The sequence below is a fragment of the Vulpes vulpes genome, chromosome 7, assembly GCF_048418805.1.
Source record: "Vulpes vulpes isolate BD-2025 chromosome 7, VulVul3, whole genome shotgun sequence".
Lineage (NCBI taxonomy): Eukaryota > Metazoa > Chordata > Mammalia > Carnivora > Canidae > Vulpes > Vulpes vulpes.
In genome coordinates, this window is record NC_132786.1 from 120,738,739 (window position 1) to 120,762,926 (window position 24,188).

The following is a 24,188-nucleotide window of genomic DNA, read 5'->3' on the forward strand; positions in this document are numbered from 1 at the left end:
TTCAGGCTACCACCAATAACACGACCACCAATATATTTGTGATTTTTTAACTACTGAAGAGGCGAATTCTAATTTTCCATGGGGGGGGTGGGTATTGTTGTTTTAGCATTCTCATGTATTGTCTTGGTGGATTTTGAAAGTGTGATCGTTTATACCATTCTCCCCTCTGAAAGGGTGAGAGCTGCTTTTGTGGCTGTTACTCCCCTGTCCAGACAGGTGGGAGACCTAGCATCTGTGGCTTTATGCTGGACGCTCATTTCCTTCCCACAGAGTTTCCCTGCCCTTCAGGATAGCTCAGAGTGCCAGCTCATTGTTGGTTCTATCCCAGGGTGTGTTGTCCAAGACCGCTTCCTTCCTTTTCCCCTGGAAGAGTGAACATTACCCCATAAGCTAAGAGGGAAACGTTCCCGATGCCCTGCTCTACTATCGCAGCCCAGGGAGGATAGCTAAGCTCAGCTGGCCTTTGGAATCCTGACCAACTGACCAGCAAAGGTTTTAGAACCTCCATTTCTGTCGCCAGCATAGCAGCTGAACAACTCTCAACATCTTTTCTCAAATCATCACCCAATCCATTATATAGGGATATTATATTATATAGGAATATATATAGTATATAGGAAGTAATGATGTATGTAGAGTGACACACTTCAATTTTTACATAGAAAGGAGGGGGGGGATCTAAGCGGCAGGGTCAGGCCAACATCAGCCTTAGGCAGCTGTTTTCTATGGGGGAACCTCCTCCTTAAGCAAGGGAAAGGCAGCTATGTGGCCGCCTCAGGCTGAAGACAGTCCAGGAGGCTTAGATGCCTCGCCCTCTCCTACTGGATTTCTGACATTTCTCATTTGCCTCGACTTGGACAAGTCGATGTTTGTGATGGGCGCAGGTGTGTGATGGATTTTATGGGTAAACCCAAGACTTTAAGGAAATCTGGTAGCAAGGGCTACCAGGACTTTGGTTTGGAATTCTTTACTTGGGATGGATGGGAATGTTTCCAAATTTGAATTTTGCTAAAAGCCCTTCTAAACTGTGAAGGAATCACTTTTAGGCTTTTGCTAATTGGCCTTTAGCAAACACCTTTACTGATTTTCGAGTTGCCTCTATGGTGCTGCTGTTTTCCCACCATTGTACTTTACAGCACAATTTACAATATGTCCCCCCCCCCCCAAAAAAAAAAGAGCATTTCCTTTCTCAATTGTGACAAAGCTGCTGAGGAGAAGCTTATTTTTAACTTGGAAATTTGTTTTGTTTTAATAGGTTTAGCCTAAGAACAGTCGTCTTACAGACTTTCATAAACACCTTTTGCTATCTTGTGTCACACTGGCCAAAATTTTATTAATGAGCTCAGATCTTACTTTCAACACACCCAAAGTAAACCTGCAATAGGAAAATGAACCTATTTATTTAACATTGAACATGGGGGAGAAAAAGAAAAAAATCAGTCCTAGCAATGAGATGTAAAATAATGCCAAGAGACATAATTAGAAACATTGCTACATTGGGGGCTCTCTGTATTTTTTTTAATATCTACTTCTAATAGAAATAATACACTGCATGTACTTATTTAAAATTACATCATTTTTTAAAAGCTGAGTGTGTCAGCCAGCCAGCTGATATATATCAAATGGTGAGCAGATTTAAAGAAAAAAAGGAAAATACCAAATCAGTAATAAATATGAATTAACAAGTATAAAAAAATAGATTCATTCATTCATTTGTTAATGCTTAGCACATGGAAGATGATTTATAATGAATAATGAATGAATGAATGGTAGATACATATTGAATACGTCTCTGTGTCGAGCATCATGATGGCTGCTGAATGCAGCTGTGAAGACGCTGGGCACCAAGAGGTATTTTTACTGTGTGACTTTGTTTTCCTCCGGGCGGGCAATACCTCAGCACAGGCAGTAGCAAGCACCCAGCTGGTGCACAAAGCGAGACACATATGGGTGCTTGACAACTAGGGCCCAGGAAAGGTTTTGGTCAGAGTTTGATCTGGAGGCCCATGGAAGAGTTATAATGAAAGTTACAAGAATGTAAAAGTCTGGGCCCAAACTGTGTCTGCTCCACCCTAGAAGATTACCAGATGAATTCACTTCAGACTGGCCCAAGAAGGCCCTCCATTTCCACCCGGGCTGAATCTGCTCTCTGTTCCATCTCTGGATCTCCTGAAAACAACTTATTTCAGCAGCATTCAGTCTTTTTTCTTTTTTTTTTTTTTTAAGATTTTATTTATTTATTTGACACACAGAGAGAGAAAGGGACAGCACGAGTGGAAGGAGGGGCAGAGGGAGAGGGAGAAGCAGGCTTCCCGCTGAGCAAGGAGCCCCGTGTGGGGCTCGATTCCAGGACCCTGAGATCATGACTTGAGCCAAAGGCAGACACTTAACCGACTGAGCCTCCAGGCACCCCAAGATTTCAATTTTTTTTTTTTAGCATCTTAGTTTTTTTTTTTAAGATTTTATTTATTTATTCATGAGAGACAATGAGAGAGAGACAGAGACACAGGCAGAGGGAGAAGCAAGCTCCATGCAAGGAGCCCGACGTGGGACTCGATCTCAGATCCCGGGATCACGCCCTGAGCCGAAGGCAGACACTCAACCGCTGAGCTACCCAGGTGTCCCTAGCATCTTAGTTTTAATATTTGTTACAGATTCTGTGAAATTTGTGACCTTTTTTTTTCCTGCAGTGAAAATTCCATTTTTAAGACAGTGAAAGAAAAATGTCAGACTGTGGATGCATGTTTTGTTTGTTTCGCACATAAGCGAAAGATAATGTCTTGACTTCTTTTTAAACTTTTTGATTGTCCTTGTAGGTTTTCCCAACTAGTGCACCCCTGGAAGGAGGGACAGTGCTGACTGTATGTGGCTGGGACTTCGGATTCAGGAGGAATAATAAATTTGATTTAAAGAAAACCAAAGTTTTCCTTGGAAATGAGAGCTGCACCTTGACCTTAAGTGAGAGCACAACAAATATGTAAGGATCTTAAAATGTTTTGCTGGGATGTGGTTGGAAAACAGGTTCTGTTTTAGAATGAATGCTTGTAAAGACTGTCCCAAAACTCCATGTCTTGAGTTAGTAAGTCTTGGTCCTCTAAACATCCTTTGTGGAACTGTTTTGCATTTTGTTTGTGTGGGTTTTTTTTTTTCAGATCTTATTTATTTATTTGACAGGGAGAGAAAGAGCACAAGCAGGAGGAGTAGGATTGGGAGAGGGAGAAGCAGGCTCCCTGCTGAGGTAGTGCCTTTTGCGGGACTCGATCCCAGAACCCTGAGCCAAAGGCAGACACTTAACTGACTGAGCCACCCAAGTGCCCAGAAACTGTTTTGTTTTTATTTTTTTATTTTATTTTTTAAAGATTTTATTCATTTATTCATGAGAGACACACAGAGAGAGAGGCAGAGACACAGGCAGAGGGAGAAGCAGGCCCCATGCAGGGAGCCCGATGCGGGACTCGATCCTGGGACCCCAGGATCACGCCCTGGGCCGAAGGCAGGCGCTAAACTGCTGAGCCACTCAGGTGGCCCAACTGTTTTTTTTTTGTTTGTTTGTTTGTTTTGTTTTTTTTTCCAACTGTTTTGTTTTTAAACCTACTTACTTACACACCGGGATTTAAAAAGAAGAAAGATAACATTGCCGAGGTAAAGAAAAGAAGAATCCAGCATCTGGGAGTTTTTCAACCATTTTTGTAACATTTCTTCAGAAATTGTTTGGGTAGGTTTGAAAGAACAGCATTTGTTAGAGTTGCTCCAACTTCAAAATCTTCAAGTATAGTCTCCAATGGTTTTTTCTATAAAACTCAGTGAGCAGGGCAGCCCTGGTGTCTCAGCCGTTTATCTCATATAGCCACTCATCCCAGGAGATAGCAACCCCATACTGATTTTACAGAGGTCGTGTCTGAAGTTCAGAGAAGTGGAGCCTGGTTTAGCAGAGGCAATCCAGAGGGTGAGAGCTCGAGAGGCCTGCAGACTCAACTCTCCTGATCCAAGACACATGCTTGTTCTGCCATTTTCTACGTTCACCTTCTATCAATGTAAATCCCATAATGAACGAAGAATCCAGAAACTTTTAGTTATCGTGTAGTAATAACAACCACACATTTCAAGTTTTATGGCTGAACCTATTCCTATCATGTGGTTATTTTATACCTTGTAGAATTCTTTCCGGGATCACGCAGAGGTCTAGAGACCGTAACGTCTATTAATGTCGTACTTGTTTGGCTAATGGAAAAACAAGTTCTTTCTAGAAATCTCCCTTGTTAGTTCTTACTCCCTGCTTTATGTGTTAGAGCCTGTAAAAGTAAAACATGATTCATTCTCTATTCATTCTCTCCTTTAAAAAGTTGTTTAATAAAAAACAAATCAGGGATGCCTGGGTGGCTCAGTGGTTGAGCGTCTGCCTTCAGCCCAGGGTGTGACCCTGGAGGCCCAGGATCAAATCCCACGTCGGGCTCCCTGCATGAAGCCTGCTTGTGTCTCTACCTCTCTCTCTCTCTCTCTCTATCTCTCATGAATAAATAAATAAAATCTTTAAAAATAAATAAATAATAAATAAATAAATAAATAAATAAATAAATAAATATAAAAAACAAATCATATTTATACTTTTTCAGGACTGTAAGATTTTGAATTAATATTCAAAAATAATTCTATGGAAAGTCTGTCACAATTTCATGATTTTTAAAGTAATGTAAATAAACATGTGACATGTGTAACCACAGAAATGTACCTGTTGACATATTTTAATGAAGAGATTTGGTTTATTTATAATTAGCCCAGTATTTCACATGGTGCTGAATTATTTCTTTATCTTAAGTACACCAAGCATTATGCCTACAGTTTTAGAGGCTTAGCCCTAGATTATTATAAATTTTTCAATTGGTGAGGTCCACACTGATGAAGTTTAACAGTTCCATGTTGTCTGTGTGAAGTGTAATAGTACAGAAGTGGAAATATACGATTTTTAGCCCTAATACCACAAAACCCTGTTTGCTATTCAGAGTAGCCAGCTCACAATTTACAGTTAATGTTCCTTCACGTGAAACAGCCAAACCAGAAAATTCCTTTGGATTTGCAATATATTAAACTTTGGGGTTTCTTTCAGGCTGAAATGCACAGTTGGCCCTGCAGTGAACGAGCATTTCAATATATCCATAATTATTTCAAATGGTCGAGGGACAGCACAATATAGTACATTTTCGTATGTGGTAAGTCTAAAAGCACTATGTTCTCAAGAACTAGGATATTTGGTACTTAATCTATTTAGAGTCATAAAATTAACAAGTTACTTTGTTTTGTTTTGTGCTTATTTCCTACTCAGGATCCTATTATAACAAGTATTTCTCCAAGTTATGGTCCCAAGAATGGTGGCACCTTGCTCACTTTAACTGGAAAATACCTCAACAGTGGGAATTCTAGACACATTTCAATTGGTGGAAAAACATGTACTTTAAAAAGGTGTTGTATATTTATTTTTTGTTGCATCAGTCAAGTAGAATTAGTTTCTATACGTAACAAATCAAGAAAAGATTGTTCTTTTTTTTTGTGGAGGAAAATCAAGTTGTATAGTATTTACTCCTCCACTGACAAAACTTCCTTCTTCCCATATCCATCTACCCTTTTGCTGATTTTTCTACCCTTCCCTTATGCTTATTAATTCCACTTTTTAAGTTTCATCTTTCCCTCTACCTTCTCTAGTGTTACATGTTAGGATCCCGGCTATGCTGTGAGCCGTGAGATTCTGGTGATTGACAATAAATTAAACATTCCCATCAAGATTTGCAATTCCTTAAATCACTTTGGGGAGGTGAGAAAGATGGGGGAGATTGGGTTTAGAGGGAAGTTATGTTTGATCCTTAGAGGTGAAAGAGCTCAGTTTAATCAAGTACCAAAAAGATACTTTAAAAATTACTTAAAATCCCAAATGTTTTGAGGTCTTTGACGGCTTCTCTACAACAAGGCTAGGTTTGGGATCCAGTCAAATGTAAATAGGCCACATTAGAAAGCTTTTTTCTAGACACATCTGGAAATTCTCATTTAGGAGCCAATGAGTGATATACTTTTGATTTATGCATGTAATTCTAAAATATGTATCTAATAGCTAAGGTCAGTTTTCTTAATTTTTTTTTCAGTGTGTCAGATAGTATTCTTGAATGTTATACCCCAGCTCAAGCCACTGCAACTGAGTTTCCTATTAAATTGAAAATTGACCTAGCCAACCGAGAGATGAACAGCTTCAGTTACCAGGAAGACCCCATTGTCTATGCAATTCATCCAACGAAATCTTTTATTAGGTAAGTATAATCTTCTGATGGGTATAAAAAAATAATGAACAGGGCATCCTGGGTGGCTCAGCACTTTAGCACCACCTTCACCAGGACCTGATCCTGGGGTCCCCGGATCAAGTCCCACATCAGGCTTCCTGCACAGAGCCTGCTTCTCCCTCTGCCTCTGTCTCTCTCTCTCTCTCTCTGTGTCTCTCATGAATAAATAAATAAAATCTAAAAAAAAAAAATAATAATGAACATAAGAATGATTTGTCTGTCAAATAGTCAAGAGGAATTGCAGTTTTATCTCTAGCTTTGATGCTGTTCCATTTCTTTTAAAGGCTGCCTTTCTAATTCAGGAGTGAAAACTACATTCAGGTTCTGAGTACGATTTGACTTTATCATTGCTAGGTTCATGCCAAGAAACATTTTATCCTACTCTATTACAGTTTAAATGGATTTCAGTGCAACAGTTAAATGTGGCACCATAGTATTTATGCACGTACATTGTATAAACGTCAATTCTGTACTAACTTGAGTGCCCAAAAGTGAAATTACCTTTTTCCCTCTATTCTTCAGTGTATTTTTTGCTCTGCCTGCCTTAGACACAGCTTTTCCTTATACAAGACTCCTTTTGAGTCAGTATCTCATTGGGCCCAGTTCAGTCTGCCTGTTTCCATTAATCCTAAGTTCATTTTTCTTGGATTTATTTTTAAAAGTAAAAAAAAAAAATTCTTTTGCATACTTTGTGAATAAAAAGAAAAATACATTTCTTCAACTTATTAAATAGGAATTTTTAAAGATATTTTCAGTTTCGATAAGTTGTTTCCAAAGAAGAGTGACCATTGAACTTCCATTTGACTTTGGCTGTGACTATAAACTGTAGTCATGACATGTGATGTAATTTAATTTCTTTCTTAAAATACATGGTAGAGAAAGAACCTTTCAATATTGCTACTTTTCTGTTTTATTTTGCCAGTGGTGGGAGCACAATAACAGCTGTTGGAAAAAACCTGAATTCAGTGAGTGTCCTAAGGATGGTAATAGATGTCCATGAAACAAGAAGGAACTTTACAGTGGTAAGTCTTTGAGAGATGGTTGTACTTAAAACACTTCATCTCTGCCTTTACCCCTGGCTTTCAGGATACACAGGACATTTGGGTTTTGCTTTTTTTTTATTTTAAATATTTTATTTATTTATTCATGAGACACAAAGAGTGAGAAAAAGAGAGAAAGGCAGACACACAGGCAGAGGGAGGCTCCATGCGGGAGCCTAATGTGAGACTTTTTTTTTTTTAAGATTTTATTTATTTATTCATGAGAGATAGAGGGGAGGGGGCAGAGGCACAGGCAGAGGGAGAAGCAGGCCCCATGCAGGGAGCCTGATGTGGGACTCAATCCGGGACTCCAGGACCACGCCCTGGGCTGAAAGCAGACACTTAACCGCTGAGCCACCCAGGTGTCTCTAGGTTTTGCTTTTAATTTTGCTAGTTACCTTGCTTGCAGCACAGGTCAAATAGTCTATTTTATACAACAACTAAAATTCTCTTGTCTCAGGCTAACTTTATAACATTATAAAATGCACACACACACACACACACACACACACAAAATGTTAGACACAGATGATGATTATCAACTTGAGGCAGTGTTTTTAAAGATAGTCAACACAGGTAGAAACTACATCATTCCCTATCTTAGTTCAGGATGTTATAACCAAAATACCATAGACTGGGTGGCTTAAACAACAAACATTTATTTCTCCTACTTCTAAAGTCTGATAAATTTAAGATTAAGGCACTAGAAAATCCAAGCATCTGGTGAGGGCACTGTTTCTAATTTGCAGAAGACCACCTTCTCATTTTATCCTCGCGTGGCACAGAGAGAAAGAGGAAGCAAGCTCTCTTGTGTGTGTGTGTGTGTGTGTGTGTGTGTCTTTTTTTTTTTTTTTTTGAGATTTCTTTATCTATTTGAGAGAGAGTATGTGCACACATGCAGGGGGAGGGGAAGGGACAGAGAGGGAGAGACAGAAGGGAGTGGAGAAGGAGGGAGAGGGGGCAGAGGGGGATCCCTGCTGAGTGGGGAGCCCAACACAGGGCTCGATCCCAGAACCCTGAGATCATGACCTGAGCCAAAGTCAGATGCTTAACCGACTGGGTCACCCAGGCGCCCCTTATTTCTCTTTTTATAACGGCACTAACTCCTTCATAAGAACTCCACTCTCATGACCTACTTACCTTCCCAAGGCCCCGTCTCCAAATACCATCCTGCTGAGGATTGGGATGACAACATGTGATGTGAGGAGGGCACAAACATTCAGTCCATAGAATCCCTTTTTTAATGCACCAAGGAATATTACCCTTTTACTCTAATCCTCCAGCAGAATCCTTGTCTTTCTAAGTGGCAGGTACACGTATGTTCTTACGTCCCGCTGTAAGAACGCTGTTGCTACTGTTCTTCTCCCTTTGTTAGCATGTTATCAAGTAATGAGAAAGAGCATTAGAAGACTGATGTCCTAGAGTGTATGTTACTTGGTATTTCTCCATCTTCCCTTCTTTTATTTGCAAGGTCAATCAAAATTTAACTGAATACCTCCTCAAAAGTGATTGACCTATTTTATGGTCTAACAATTTATATAGATCACATTAAAATGATAGTTTTAGATTAGGCCTTAGGAATGTTGGCGTTATTTACAAGGATTCACATTTTTGCTGATGTTTTTCTCTAATATAAAATACTATAATCTAGTTGGACTTGTGCACTCAACTAAAAATGAAAGTTGTAAGTGCCCCCTCTCAAGCAAGGTCTTGATTGGACAGGTGATAGATTGAATTACAGCACTTTCTTTTAGATTCTCCATCCAATATTTCTTGAAGACTAAAGCCACAGTGTTCTTTAATTACAAAAACCAATTTGGGGCTAGAAATGTCAAGCCAAATCACCAAACAATAAGGTCATCTCCAATGAGATTTTTCTTGACCTTCTCAATCAGCCACATTGCATCACCTCTAAAGTGTATTATTAGATTTTTATCATATTCCTGAGAGATTGTACTCCTGGGAGTCACCGTATGAAGTAGAGAGCTTTAAGACCAATCCCCACACATGGCCACAAATAAAGTTAGAATACCACTGCTATTAATTTAAAGAACACCACTTCTCTGCAGCCAAACAGAACAATTTTTCATTAACCAAATAAGAATACCCTTTCTGGTGTTGGCATTTGACACTTTAGAAATCTGAGAAATTATTAGTTTATCTAATTCACACTGAGCCTGGGTTATTAAAAAAATAGCTAAGTTTCCTTCCCCCTCACCAGCATTCTGATGACATGTAGAACATCTTTTGGCTTTATTCATTCATTACGAATAAAAACCTCGTAGATGTGAGGCATAAGAGTTCCATAACCCAAGGTAGGTTCAAACAATGATAGAAGATAAAAATCTTATCTCTACATGTCTGGAAATGTAAACTTCTCTTGTTTTAGCCAGAAACGGATTATCACAATAGAAATATACATTAGAATTGGACAAGAAGGGAGAATTATATTTGACTATTATTTGTGAGAACTACCTCATGAAGAAATGTGTGTTCCTTCTACGTTCCTTGGTGCTTATAGAATTTGAAGCTGACCATGATGAATTGAACCCATTTATTATTTAACAAATAAAAATTCTTGGCCAGGCCTGATTTCGATACACTGATCCAGCCACAATAAATTTTATGTCCAGCAAACTCTAATCTTTTAAAATAAAAATACTAAAAATAAAATTAAAATATACCATCTTAACAGAATTAATATTAATTAATACACATTATGCCCCAGAAGCCAGCAATTCATTGTATAGTTTTCAAATTCCTTATTGTTAATAGAGAATTATTGTACTGGCAGTAAAACTGTTCATTTCCATTTTTCAAGATGATGCTTTTGGCATTATAATATGAATTTGGTATAAAACTAATATTTTGTTTCTATTATATCTATGTATCTGTTTTCTTTATCTGCTTATAGCATGCATTTTTAAATGTAGGGTAATTTTTTAAAATTATTTTTAGAAGAAAATATCAAATACCCAATTTTGCTTGTGCTTTTTATGTATATCCTGAGTCCTTTTTCTATTGTGGGCATAAGTAATTGTTTTATCTCCAACTCTACTTGTCAAAGAAAAGGAAATCTAAGGATGTTGTTGCTTGTTTGTCTTTTCCTTGGGGGAAAAAATGCAACCATTTAACCTCAAATGTGCCACTTTGTGTAGCTGGTTTAGTCTAAGCACAATCAAGAGGAAACCACATTTTCCAAACTTCCATAAATCAGAATTCCAAAGGGGAAGATTTGAAATGAGAGATGAAAGCGCATGAAATAATAATAGCAGAGCCTTTGTAAAATAGCTTAGGAAAAGATCTACCGATAGAGAATATAGAGTGAGCAAGAAGCCACAGAGCATGGAAGTGCAGGCAGTGAACTTAAGCCAATGACTAGGATTTATGTTCCCTACGCTGCCATTCAGAGTTGTGTGACCTGGACTAACGACATTAGCTCAAAAAGCTGAGTTTCTTCATCTATAAAATGTGGGTAATCATAGCACCTATCTGTTAGGACTGTTGTGAGGATGAGATGAAACCAGCCTATAAAGTATTTTGCACAGAACCTGGCACTCAGAAATTCATAGTTTAAAACACACTAATAAGATGACCTGAGTGCATAGCTAATTATAATGTCATCGGTATGGTGCTCACTTGTTGGCATTAGCACTTACCATGTAGCATCACACACTGTGAATAACATTTTAATCTTAATTCTTATTTGAGGGCACTGAGTCTCCTATTAAGGGCTTTGCCCTGATTCTCACAACTTATTTTAAAAGTAAGATGTGAATCAAGGACTTGTAACCACACAAAGTCCAGCTCTCACTCTGACATTGGTGTTTCATAAACAAGGAGGCAGTCCCTCCAGGTGACTGTCCTGTCATCTTAAGGAAAATAAAAGTAACAGAGCGAGAGAGAGCCAGCTTCAACTAGATCAGTATGGTTTATCCCAGACTAATGAAGCTCTGTGTTCCTTTAAAGACTGTGTTGTTTCGAGGATTTTACATCTATCATATTTCCAGAAATGTATCCTTCAACATTAGGAAATTAAATGCGGATTTTTTTCAAAAGTTACATATTTTAATTGTCTAAAACAGTGAAACGTAGTAGCTGCTATGGATGTTGTCAAGCTATATTCTGTCTACAGTGAATAATTGTGTCTTACTATAGGCATGTCAGCATCGCTCTAATTCAGAGATAATCTGTTGTACGACTCCTTCACTGCAACAGCTGAATCTGCAACTCCCTCTGAAAACCAAAGCCTTTTTCATGTTAGATGGGATCCATTCCAAATACTTTGATCTCATTTATGTACATAATCCTGTGTTTAAGCCTTTTGAAAAGCCAGTGATGATCTCAATAGGCAATGAAAATGTACTGAAAATTAAGGTAAGAAATGCTTAAAAATGCTCTCTTAAATCATCAACTTGAACTTAATTGACTTCATAGCTGTATGAATAGAATTGTTGTACTGGGTCATTATCTTATACTACATCAGCAAGTATCTAAGCTCTGAAAAACAAATCTTTTTGGCAGAAGACTAAAAGTTAAGTATAATCATGGATTGCTTTTTAATGAAGCAATTAAAAATTCTTTCTTGTGTGTGTATTAAAAAGTAGCAAATGTGGGACACAATCTATTAAATAGGCTGCCTGTAATGCATTATCCTGCTGATGTTATACATTTCTCTGGACACCTTAAATGTGCTCACTATAACATGAAAGTAAATGCATCAACTGTAGTTGTGTACTTCCTTGCAATACTTGGAATTTTGTACCTGGGTAAGGTCATCTCTAAGCTGATTTCTAAATGGAGCTGGATTTCCTCTACCGTAGGAATATATTAGCCTCCAAATGTAATTTAATTGGAGAATAACAAATTATCTTTTCTAACCCAGCCTGTTGCAAACAAAGAACACTAAAACCCAGAGAGGCTAAGTGGTTTGACAAGCGGCAAAACAAAGACTAGAGTACAGCTCTCTTAATGTCCCTTCAGTCATTTTCACTTCAAGTAGTAATAAAACGGCAAAATGGTCAAGACTTTATTGATAGCCCCAGTCACTAGAAACAGCAAAATGCTTATCTTTCGACATGTTGTTTTAGACATTCAGAATTTTTCTCCTGCAAGATAGCCTGAATGCAAATAGGAACAGACACGAAGTAATAGGATAGTCCTTGTGTAGATATAAGTTTCTGTAGATCGTCTCCATCCTAGTAATAATACATTTCTACTGAAATTTTTCTGCTTTTTCAACAAGATTTTATCTACAGCCAAATTCATGCACACGTTCATACTCATATAAGTTTACTAACCTCGAATTGTGTTTTGTACAATAATTAAGCAAGCCCAGCATGAAATTAAATGGAAGCCTGCTTCAGTGAACAGCATGTTTACCACAGCAAAGTTCTTTCATCTGCTTCTTTAATTAGTTTTAGAAAAGGAGAAAGAGCTTTTATCACTTCTTTTTTTTTTTTCAATAAAACTAATCTAGTGTGACCTTTTGCTTTCAACAATTACTGTGTTTGCCATTTGAAAGATTCCATTTGGTTTTCTTGATGAAAACAAAGGTTTATTTGCAAATATTTTTACGCCCAAATAAACTTACTTTTCTGTTCCTCTATCTCTGATGGAAGGATTAGAAATAAGTGGTTCTTTATCTAGCCTTCCAAGCACAGTCTTATATGGAAGAGAAAACTTATTTTTCTTTAAATTAAATACCCATTATTCAATGTCCTACAAAATTCAGTGTCCTAGAAAAACACGATTTGACATCATCCTCAGTCTTTCAGTGCTATTCCCACCTTGGTCCAAGGGGTCTCTGGAAATAGACACAGAACACTCTTTTTTTCCTTACATACAGAATGACTCTTTTCTCTAACAAGTATATAACATCTGTCATGTCACAGAGTTGCAGTTTGGTGAGAAAAGGGATGGTTTAGAGGGATTATTTTGGTATCATCATCCAATCTTCTCCCATGGTCCATTTTCCTTTTATATAAGAGGAAATCTAAAGTGTAAGAGAAGATGTGTGACAGCTGTTTAACCCTTTATTAGTGTCTAAAGTTGATCACATTAAAACCTCTGCCTCTCTTGGGACAGAAACAAAGGAGAGCAAAGCATGAGAAAAGAAAAGAAAGAAAAGGCCTCTTCTAGACATGCAGTGAACCGTTTTTATCAAAAGAAAGGATGCCATTTTATTTCATGTTGTGCTTGTCCAATTACCATTCAAAACATGAATGTGAAGTAGGTTTGTATTCCATTGGTGAAAGCTATGGAGAGAGATTTGCTCCTTATTGCCAGGGAGAGTTCATGTTCCTCAAGCAGCCATGCATACAAGAATTCCTTGGCTAAAAAGAGATTGTGATAGTCTCCAGCCCTAGTTGTGAGAATTGCCTCAGTCAGCGGTACACCATGACCAAGAGGGTCAGCCAAGTTTGGATCAGTAGATTGTAAAAGAGACCAAGGATCAATCCCTCCTCAAAATGAACCAGAAATCCCATCAATGCAGGAGGAGTTTATGGCCAAGGCTTCATGTCAGCCAGGACCAGCTGTGGACAATGGTCATCAAAAGTAGACGCCTCCTTTGGAAGACACGCCAAGACCCAATGTTTATGTCAAAAGCACCTCACATTTTTGTGGAAGATTAGTTAAGATAGTACTTTGATATATATTATTTCATTTCAGACTCAAATGGACCTCTGACTTTTAGAGGTCCAGTAATGATTATCCCCATTTACAGATAAGTAAACACAGGTTTTGGAAACTTAGGTGATTTGTCTTGGGCCTCCTAGAGAGCAAATAGCAGAACTGGGACTTACACTCAAGTCTCTTGATTCCAAACTTCATCTTTCCACTAGATTATAATGCTTTTCATATCAACTCTCATTTAATGTATACCAAAATACCTTTCGTAATAGAGAAACTTTTCTATCATATGGTACATAGATATCTATACAGTTCTTTAGGTGAGATCGTTAGCAATTCTTTAAACAAAATTAATTTTTAGATATTTGTAGAGCAACCTATATTTCCCCTAATTATATTATTATATGACATTTTGTGCATGAGCATATTTTACGGAAAGTAGAGAAGAACGGTATGTAATGCTGGAACAAAGACTCTCTGACACTGACCTGGGATTTATGTTATTTTGGAGCATATTGATGTATACGGTCATAGAGATGCTTCAGAGGTCCAGTCTGGAGAAATCAGCTAAAAACAGGAAAAAGGAGGCAGGAAAAGCACCAGTTTCACAGTGCCCCAACTAGCCAATGAAGAAACCATTTTAATTTTGGTTCACGCAGCTTTTCCCAAGTGACCAGGAAATTTTTGCAAATGTGTATTAACACCCTGTGGAACTCAATTTTGAAGCCTTCTATGAAGGTTCTTTTGCCTTGTCCCAAACCTGAGGGGCTCCTATCCTCTGGATGAAGTGTAAACCTCCCCCTCCCTGACCCTGTCACCACCAATTTGATGATTGTCTACTTGCCAGCCTCCCTGGACCATTGCCTCTCTGGGTCCTGCTACCAATCTGCACCTCACTGCTTTAGCTGGCTTTCCCAGAGTCAATCTTGTGGCCACCTGGATGTATGAAACCTCATAACGATCCCTCCTGCTATAATGCTATTTTTCAAAATCTGCCAGTATACTGCCACTCCCATCTATGTTCTGTAACCAGTTCAGACATGGGTCCCTGGGCCTGAATCCTGGATAGAAACACAGTGTCACACCTGGCCAGGGTTGGAGATGAAAGGAATAAGAAACATCCTAATAGAACGCATTAGGAGTAATTAGTTTTCACCTTAGAAACATATTTATTTTAACATTACAGTGAAAAAAATTCTTGTTCATCTTCATATGCACAGTAACTAGAATTATGTCTAACACACAGTAGGTGATAAGTGGATTTTGTATCAAATGGAATTTGATTTGCTTCATGACTTAGTTCCTTCTTGAACCTTAGTTCTCAATGTGTAAAAGCTGGAATGACAATAATACCTACCTCAGGGGGGCTTTCTTTACAAGATAAAATGAGATAATTATAATTCGGAATTGCTGTAAGTGTATAGGGGATTAAAGACCGGAAAGCTTTTTCTGTGCTGCTTTATTTAAAAGAGTATATTACCATTTTAATGACTGAAAAACTCAGCCAATTTGTATGTTCTTCTATTTAGTAATAGTTAATATTAAATAATAAAAAGTAAATTTAAAAAGTTCTGGATGTATGCATTTTCCCCCACAACTCCATAAAAATACGTGTCTTTTATTTTATTTTATTTTTTGATACGTGTCTTTTAAATGACAAAAAGTACCCTATACCAAAAAAATTTAAAAAGTACCCTATACCTATTTTTATTTTTTTCTGACCCAGGCCCCCTGAATATAGTGGACAGCCAGTATCACTCTTGTGACATCTTGGATTTCAGACAGTTACACATACAATTGCACATACAAAGCTGATAGTACTTTCTTGTATGTCACAATTTATTGTACGTTCCTTACTAGGCACAAATGAAAAGGGGTTCAATATTAGCTGAGTGCTCTGTTTTTGTTTTAAAGAAGCCTTTATGCAACATCCAAGGAGACCTGTGTCTAAAAGGAGTAGTGGAAGTGCAAACGCGGTATGCTCATCCCTTCCCCCAGCCTTCGTTATCATCTAAGCCAGCGAGACACATTTTAGTCAATCCCTCATAAATCAAGCCCTGCAGCTCTTTAATCTCTTTTCTTTGTCATTCCCTGAATTCCCTCCAATATGTGAGTGAGTGCCTTACCCCTCCTCAGACCTAACCAACAAGTTGTCATTTGAAGCCCCAAAGTGACCTGTTAGATTTATGTGCTCTTATGTTGAGTTGCCCTGTGTGGCTGACCTGGTTCAACGGCATACACATACTGCCTCTAGAAGTATCTAGAAACTGGAAAGATAGGGTTTGTCTCTATCCATTTTTTCTTTGACTCCAGATTGATGTTAGAAAGAAGTATTTTCTTCTAACTTCTCCCAGAATGATTTCCAACCTACCAATCTATTGAAATCCACATGAGACAATGTATATAAAAGCAGTTTACCAAGTACTTAAAGATCACATAAAACAAAGGAGCAGTATGTAGTTATTACTGGCTGCTCTTTGTCCCTAAGAGAAATAAGAGAAATAAGAAATAAGAGAAATGTTTGGTATATTCTCCTTTTAACTTTTAATGAAAAACCGTACTCATTAAGTTTTGATATGAGACATTGTACCTAATGTTTTCACTTCTTTCCCAAAGCTAATTATTGCTTTCTTCAACAAAATTTTGATATTTTTTAAATGCCTAATAATTACTTCAGTTAACTAAATATGTCAAGTTGCATAATTTTTTTAAAAAATCCTCATGTAACTTAGTGTTCAGAATAATGTAATCATGCTCCCAAATCACAATGAGGGTCATAGGGCATCCACAGGAATCTCTGTAAAAATGAATTTATATAGTGGATTCAGCTGTACAGGAATGATGAAAAGAAACTACCCAACTCAAACACAAAAGGAATATATTAACATAGATCAGTTATTTCAGAATCTCTGGAGATGGGACCCAGGCTTTTGTAAAGCTCTCAATGTGATTCTAAAAGTAAAGCCAAGGTTCTCACTGCATGAGACAGTGTTAGTCCAACAACTCAATCTCTAAGTTTTTGCCAACCATTAATACTCCCTAAAGACATTAATAAGATGATTATGGGTAAGAGGTGATTGGACAGAAGGGTGTGAAACAAAACAAAAATCTCTCCTTTGCTCTAGAATCCAATTTGATGTAAAAGCTTTAGGGGCACCTGGCCAGCTCAGTCAGTAGAATGTACAACTCTTGATCTTAGAGTTGTAAGGCTGAGTCCCACATTGGGCTTAGAGCTTACTTATAAATAAAATCTTTAAAACAAATTAAAAGCTATATGTTGTGAATCCTAATCAGTACCCCCAAAATGGCCATGCTCTCTTGGAACTATCCAAATTCCCATAAAAGTGAGTATCATAAGATCTTATGCCTTGGCAAACAACATGGCCTATGTTTGCAGTATATTTATGTTCTTTCACAATTGTTGGCATTCCTGCAAAACTGTGAAGTGTTAACAACCTCTTTTTTTCTTTCAGGGCAATGATATTGACCCTGAAGCAGTTAAAGGCGAAGTGTTAAAAGTTGGAAATAAGAGCTGTGAGACTATCTACTCAGATTCTAAAGCCGTTTTATGCAAGGTCCCCTATGACCTGCTGAAATTGAACAACGAGCTAAATATAGAGGTGGGATTCCTGCATTTCTCTCATGATGTAAATAAATGCCAGTGTAATTATGTCACTTTGCAGGCTTAAAATAAATCATTAAAGCTCATTTGTGTGTTGGCTTTGGCTCATCAGCTCAGCCCTGATTCTTAGTTGTTATTTTAGAATGAGTGAGTTTTTGTGGCACTGTCTCCTTCCCAAGCCTCACAGGGTGGACCTCAAAAGTCCTTTGTACCCACACTCCCTCTCCATCATGCCCCACTTTGGCCAAAATTTATTGTAACTCTAAGGAGGGATAAGGGCACATCCCAGAGGGGCCCTCTCCCTACCTCTTATCACCAGGAGGCCAAAGCCAACATACTGTTCCTCTCCACAGTAATCTCAAATGCATGGACAAAGTAAAATAGGAATTAAACTATTGTATAGTAACTTCTTTCATGTTGCGCCATACAACTCACACATTTAAAGTATACATACAGTTCAGTGGTTTGGGGTATTATTTTTCTATTAGTTTTTAAAGTTGTGGCAAAATACACATATAAAATTTGCCATTTTGACCATTTTTCAGTATACAGCTCAGTGGCATTAATTACATTCACAATATTGTGCAACCATCACCACTATCTAATTCCAAAACTTTTTCATCACCCCAAACAGAAACCCTAGAACCATTAAGCCGTACCGTCATACTCTCCCTTCTTCTTGCCCAGCCCTGGGTAACCTCTAATCTATTTTCTGTCTTTATGAACTTGCTTATTCTAAATATTTCATATAAGTGGAATCATACAATATTTGTCCTGTGTGTCTGTGGCTTATTTTACTTAGTGTGTTTACAAGGTTCACCCATGTTCTAGTATGTGTCCGAACTTCATTACTTTTTTAAGGCTGAATCATATTCCATCGTACAGATATGCCACATTTTGTTTATCTAAGAACGAGTAAATTTTAAAGGGTTCCTGAAGTCTTCTAAAAAGTTATAAAATGGGAGGGGAGGAGAGTTATAAAATGGGAAAGGACAAAAAAAATTAGAAAGTTTAAGGCTGAATCATGATAACAGAGTTTGAAATTCAAAGGGACCATGAATCCTAAAAAATCATGACATGTTATGATCCAGAAGGATCCTCAAAGATTTCTTTGACATCTCAAAACTGAAACAAAAATATTTTGCAACTTTATTATTCCACCTGATTATTTACCTCTTAGGGGAAATCCTGTCTGCCCCCTACCTGACCCTTTAAGGCAGAGTGAATGTCTTGTGGTGTCTGTTTCTTATCGATCCTTCATAGTTCTAAGGTACATTTCCTATTGTGTTATCACTTACTTATGTGTTTGTCTCTCTTTCTGCAGTTAAGTTCCTCAAGATGAAAAACTGTTTTTTGTTTTTTTTTTTTAAGGAAAAAGAAAAACTGGTTTTTATCTTTTTATCTGGTTACAAGTACAGTCAAGTATCACATCAGTACTTTAGAGATCGGTAGCCCCTAGTTATTTGAACACTGAAGCGGAATTGCAGAATATTTTACCGATCTGAAGGCATTTATGGCCCCTTCTAGGACACTAGTAATCAGCTAGCGCTTTGGGTGATTCAGCCTGGGTAGTATATTTTGTATTTATCATGGCTAAATTCTGACTTCTCTGTATTTGTCATTTTTAGTGGAAGCAAGCAGTTTCTTCAACCGTCCTTGGAAAAGTAATAGTTCAACCAGATCAGAATTTCACAGGACTGATTGCTGGTGCTATCTCAATATCAACAATAGTCTTATTATTACTCGGACTTTTCCTGTGGCTGAAAAGGAAAAAGCAAATTAAAGGTGCATTTTTTTGCTGTCGTTACTATTTGCTTTAAGAAGCTGCCTCAAGTATACAGTCATTACAGTTTAAAATTGCCGTAGATTCGTGTGTGTTGTCTTATGTGCAATCCACGAGCCCATGAGTTCTGGTCACTGGGTCAAGGTCTACCAGGACCCATGATAGCCAAGTCTTTAACGAGCTCTTTCTCTCTCTCTGTTTTAAGATCTGGGCAGTGAATTAGTTCGCTATGATGCAAGAGTACACACTCCTCATTTGGATAGGCTTGTAAGTGCCCGAAGTGTAAGCCCAACTACAGAAATGGTTTCAAATGAATCTGTAGACTACCGAGCTACTTTTCCAGAAGGTATATTTCAGTTTATCATTCTAAGAAATACCTATACATATACCTCAGTGGGTTGTGGCATTGTTGTTTATTTTTGGTTTTGCCTTCATATTTTTATAAAAATAAAAAAAAAGAAGTATTTTTATCTTCTTTGGCCAAAGAAGTAATTTAACCTGACGCAGAATTATATGGCTCTTATTTTTAAATGGACTCATGTGTATATTACATTAGATCTTTAAAGTCTTTCAGTTTTCTTCTCACAAAAAAAAAGGTTAATTTTAAAATCATTTGAAAAAAATTAAAAAATAAAATAAAATCATTTGAGCAAAGGTAAGGTCTTTATCATCTGAATTCAATGCTAAGAAATTGTGAAGCTCTCTTTAACAACCCAGGAAGAGTTAAGATACAAAATTTATATCTATTTAAATATAAGTGGGCACTGATACATTTTTTTAACTGTTAATCCTCAAACATTTAAATTATACCTTTAGTATTCTTTTAAAGGATTCTCAGTGAGCTGTAGCTACACAGCCTTTTACCCACCAACATTCCAGGACTTGAATATATTCTGAGTCTTCTCCAATAAAAACCTTCAATTATGCCATTTAAAAAGGAGTGGTTAGCACCATCTGCTTTGCAAAACAGTAGGCCTAATAATGGTCGGGTTAACCAGAGAATTTCACATTGTTTTATTTGAAATCTCCTGGTAAAAGCAAAATGTCTGTATTGTATCTGCTTCATTATCTTTAGAAGTTCCAGGACGTGAGTCAAGTACAAGCACTTCCCTAGTTGAATATTTACCATTGGACAAATAAAATGAGTCACAGATAGTTGAGGGTACTGGAAAACTAGAAATTGCTCATCAAAACAAGTACAAGAGCAATGAGGCACTTAACATTTTAACTTTTTCAACCCTCACTGCCTCATATTTTTGGAAGGTTATATTAGTCTGCAGAGATACATATAAATATTGTCTTGGCCCACATGATTCCATTTGCCCTTGAAGATCCATGCCCTTAACAACATGAATAAATCAAACTCAGTTTATAGCTTTGGAATTTACATCTATTAGTATTTTATATTCACACTTAATAGCTCTAATCTGAGATCATTCTAATTCACAAGTAATTTTTTTTTAAGTTTATTTAATCTTCCTTCAACCTTGTTACTGAACAAACCTCTTTCATCATTGCTAAGAAGCTTGAGTTTCTTTTATATATATATATATTTTAGTTAAATTCAATTTGCCAACATAGAATATAACACCCGGTGCTCATCCCGTAAAGTGCCCTCCTTGGTGCCCATTACACAGATGAAGGCTTGAGTTTCATTGCCTTTCCTTCATTGAACCTGAACCTTCAAGACATGGAAAACTAAAATAGACAAAAGAAGAAGGTCATTGGGAGAGGAGAATGAGGGAATGTGCAGCCAGCATCTAATGAAGAGACAACTACACAGCTTTTCTCTCTACGTCTGGTGGAGATGGCCTCCCCATCGGTCTCTCTTGCAGAATTCTGTGTGCTGTTACAACAGAGTCACACATTGGTGGTTTAAATTGGGTTTGGCACGTGTTTGAACTTAGCCTCAAGGCCAGTAGAATTTCTATGCCAGAGGACTTTTCTCCTGTGTCTTAGCAAGGATTTCTCTCAGTCTCGGTGCCCCTGAGAATTTAGAATTCTGATCTCCAGGTGCAAAGATTTGGGAAGTGGAGGTGCAGGAACTGAGCTCAGAGAGGCTTATTTGGATTTCTTCCACTGGGGAAGTTTTGGAGAACCTGACTCTAGGATTAAAGTACCCAAGCACCCAGCTAGGCTTCTTTCTTCCCTCGCCTATCCAACATTCCAGGTACTCTCACTCGAGGTCCTGCATTCTTCCTCTAAGGATGCCGCTGTCTTATTTCCAGCTAGTTAGTGTAACCAGAGGTGGCCCCCAAAGCTTTTGTGGAACCACCGTTAGATTGACTGCTTTAGCCAAATTGATAATAACCGAACTGTCCACTATGGAAAATACTCAAAATGCTTAAATGGGGTCAGGAATAGTCAGAGTACCATCAGCTTTTTTATGCCCCTCTCTTAGTTCTAATTTTCCTAGTCATTTGCACACAAGCTATATGATCTTTTGGTGTCAACAGGGACCTTCCCAAACCCTCTCCACTATTCCCAAATTATATACTAATATATTCAACACCCTGCCTAGTTTATCTTCACATCAATTGCAGATATGATGCCCTCTCCTTCACATGTTTGGATTCCCAGTGGAAAGGGCAAAGCAGCTGATGGCTTCTCTGCCCTGTTTCTCGCTAAGAAATTTATCCTCAGCCCCACAGTTTCTTATGAAAAAGCTTCACCTTGCAGTAGAGAACTTTGCCTGAGGCTCTTATACAGCTTTGGTTGTAAAGATCAACTTAGAAGGATTGCTGATCCCTTTCCAAATGCCCTCAACTAAGCAGTGGGAATGATACACTACCCCAATTCTTACCTTCTCTGAACAGCGATCCCATTAAATCTGCCATCATCACACAGGGAAGAATTTACCACTAATGTGAGAAGCCTTCAATTCTGAAAATTTAACCATTATATATTTCTAATTATATATATAGATATCATAGTTCACTATACTATATTTTTCCTTGGCCAGGAATCCGTTGAGCAATCTAATTAATTCCATTAATAAGCACCAGTCTCTCAAAAGCGAACTACTTTTGCTGCTTCCCAGCCTTAAGAATATAGAGTATATTAAAAAATAAACGTCAAGCATGGATTTTTGCTATATATGAAAAGAGAAACGTCTAAGGAAATGAGAGTAAACAATGTTTCAAAGTTAATGCTTATTTAAAAGAAAATTTATGAACATTTTGTTGTAACTCTTGTCTACATAAGCAAATATCTTTTCCCAACTTATCATTATAATTAAACCAATTCCTCTGTAAAACAGGCTCTGTCTGACTTCAATGACAAAACTACCATTCCTCAAATTATAAAATCCAGACTTCATTATTAATTTAATGTGCTACGTGTTGTAGTCTCCACTAAGTGAGATTTCACTGTTGTTTTCTAATAATGTTGCTTTATCTTGCAGACCAGTTTCCTAATTCATCTCAGAATGGATCATGCAGACAAGTACAATATCCTCTGACGGACCTGTCCCCCATGCTTACTAGTGGGGACTCTGATATATCCAGTCCATTATTGCAAAATACTGTCCACATTGACCTCAGTGCTCTAAATCCAGAGCTGGTGCAGGCAGTCCAGCATGTAGTGATTGGGCCGAGTAGCCTGATTGTGCATTTCAATGAAGTCATAGGAAGAGGTAAGTATTTCCACTCAGCTTTTTGTTAAATACAATTTTCCAGTAAGCATTTTATCTTCTGCCTTTGCAGATTAGAAGCTTAGACAATGGTGAAAGCAACTGACAGAGCAGTGATAACAAGTGAACTTGATTTCTGTTCTGCAGAAATACAGCCCTACAAATCATATCTCTGGGGTTTGTCCCTGTGCAGGGAGGCAATTTGATAATCTCCCAAATATGAAAAATATATCGCATTCTTTCCTCATCTTTTTCATAATGGCAACTCTAGTTTCTTAAAGGTGCCGTTTACTTCTTTATGAAAATCAGTAAGTTCCAATATTTTTACTCATATCTTCTAATCTTTCTTCACCCTGAGAACACTGACTAACTCTATGAAGTCCTGGTTTATAGCAGTTTGTACCCTGCTGGACAGCCTCAAAAGATGGAATTTACTGCATTCCCCTGATCTGAAGCAACATATATCATCTCTACAATGCACTCCAATTTCTTTATACAAAGAGGATGAATATTTGTAATAAGCCAGCCAGAGCAGCAATAACAGCTTGCATACACAGTGTTTGAGGAAATATTTAGCAAGAAAAGAAAGCAACCAGAAGCCAGGAAATGAACTGTGCTCCTCTCTTTTTTTCTAAAAAGCTTTTGCCATTGATACTGACTGAATGGCCTCTGATCCCTTTTATTCTATATGTGCTGCAAGAGGTAGCAGGCCCCTGCCAGCATGATGCAGAAGAAGCTGATGGGACAATTTGCCTTATATGAAGGCGAAAGCTTTCCCATTTTCCTGTGATAGCATCCACACATTCCTCTATAACAGATTCCAGATTTTAATCTTTAGCATGTTCCCTTCCCTAATAGTAGCTTCACTATTAACAAATCTGTTTTACATCAGAGTAATATATAGTTCTATGACTTGCCTATAAATCCCAGAAATTGTGCCAGTTTTACAGTATGTGGCCTCACCAATTATGTCCTAATTCTATACATTGTAAAATTAGAATTTTTAATTTTCATCAGTAAATGGCAATTATTTCTCTTTGGAAGTTGTAACCATGAATGGTTCTGTATATATTAAGTTATTATTTATTTATATGTTTTTCCCAGTAGAATATGAACCCTCAAGAGCATAGATTCTATTTTATTCATCTTTACATTG

General features: G+C 37.5%; 1 protein-coding gene across 3 annotated transcripts in view; it reads left to right on the top strand.

The window, feature by feature from the left end:
- MET (MET proto-oncogene, receptor tyrosine kinase) overlaps positions 1-24,188 on the top strand; it is a 112,190-nt gene that overhangs the window by 66,504 nt on the left and 21,498 nt on the right. For 2 of the 3 annotated variants that reach the window (XM_072764851.1, XM_072764852.1), the window contains exons 6-15: positions 2,817-2,977; positions 5,105-5,207; positions 5,321-5,457; positions 6,132-6,293; positions 7,246-7,345; positions 11,522-11,740; positions 17,470-17,616; positions 19,247-19,403; positions 19,607-19,747; positions 22,805-23,035. In XM_072764851.1, coding sequence (XP_072620952.1) covers positions 2,817-2,977; positions 5,105-5,207; positions 5,321-5,457; positions 6,132-6,293; positions 7,246-7,345; positions 11,522-11,740; positions 17,470-17,616; positions 19,247-19,403; positions 19,607-19,747; positions 22,805-23,035 — 1,558 coding nt within the window. The remainder of the gene's footprint in view (positions 1-2,816; positions 2,978-5,104; positions 5,208-5,320; positions 5,458-6,131; positions 6,294-7,245; positions 7,346-11,521; positions 11,741-17,469; positions 17,617-19,246; positions 19,404-19,606; positions 19,748-22,804; positions 23,036-24,188) is intronic. The other variant, XM_072764854.1, reaches the window with a different exon arrangement.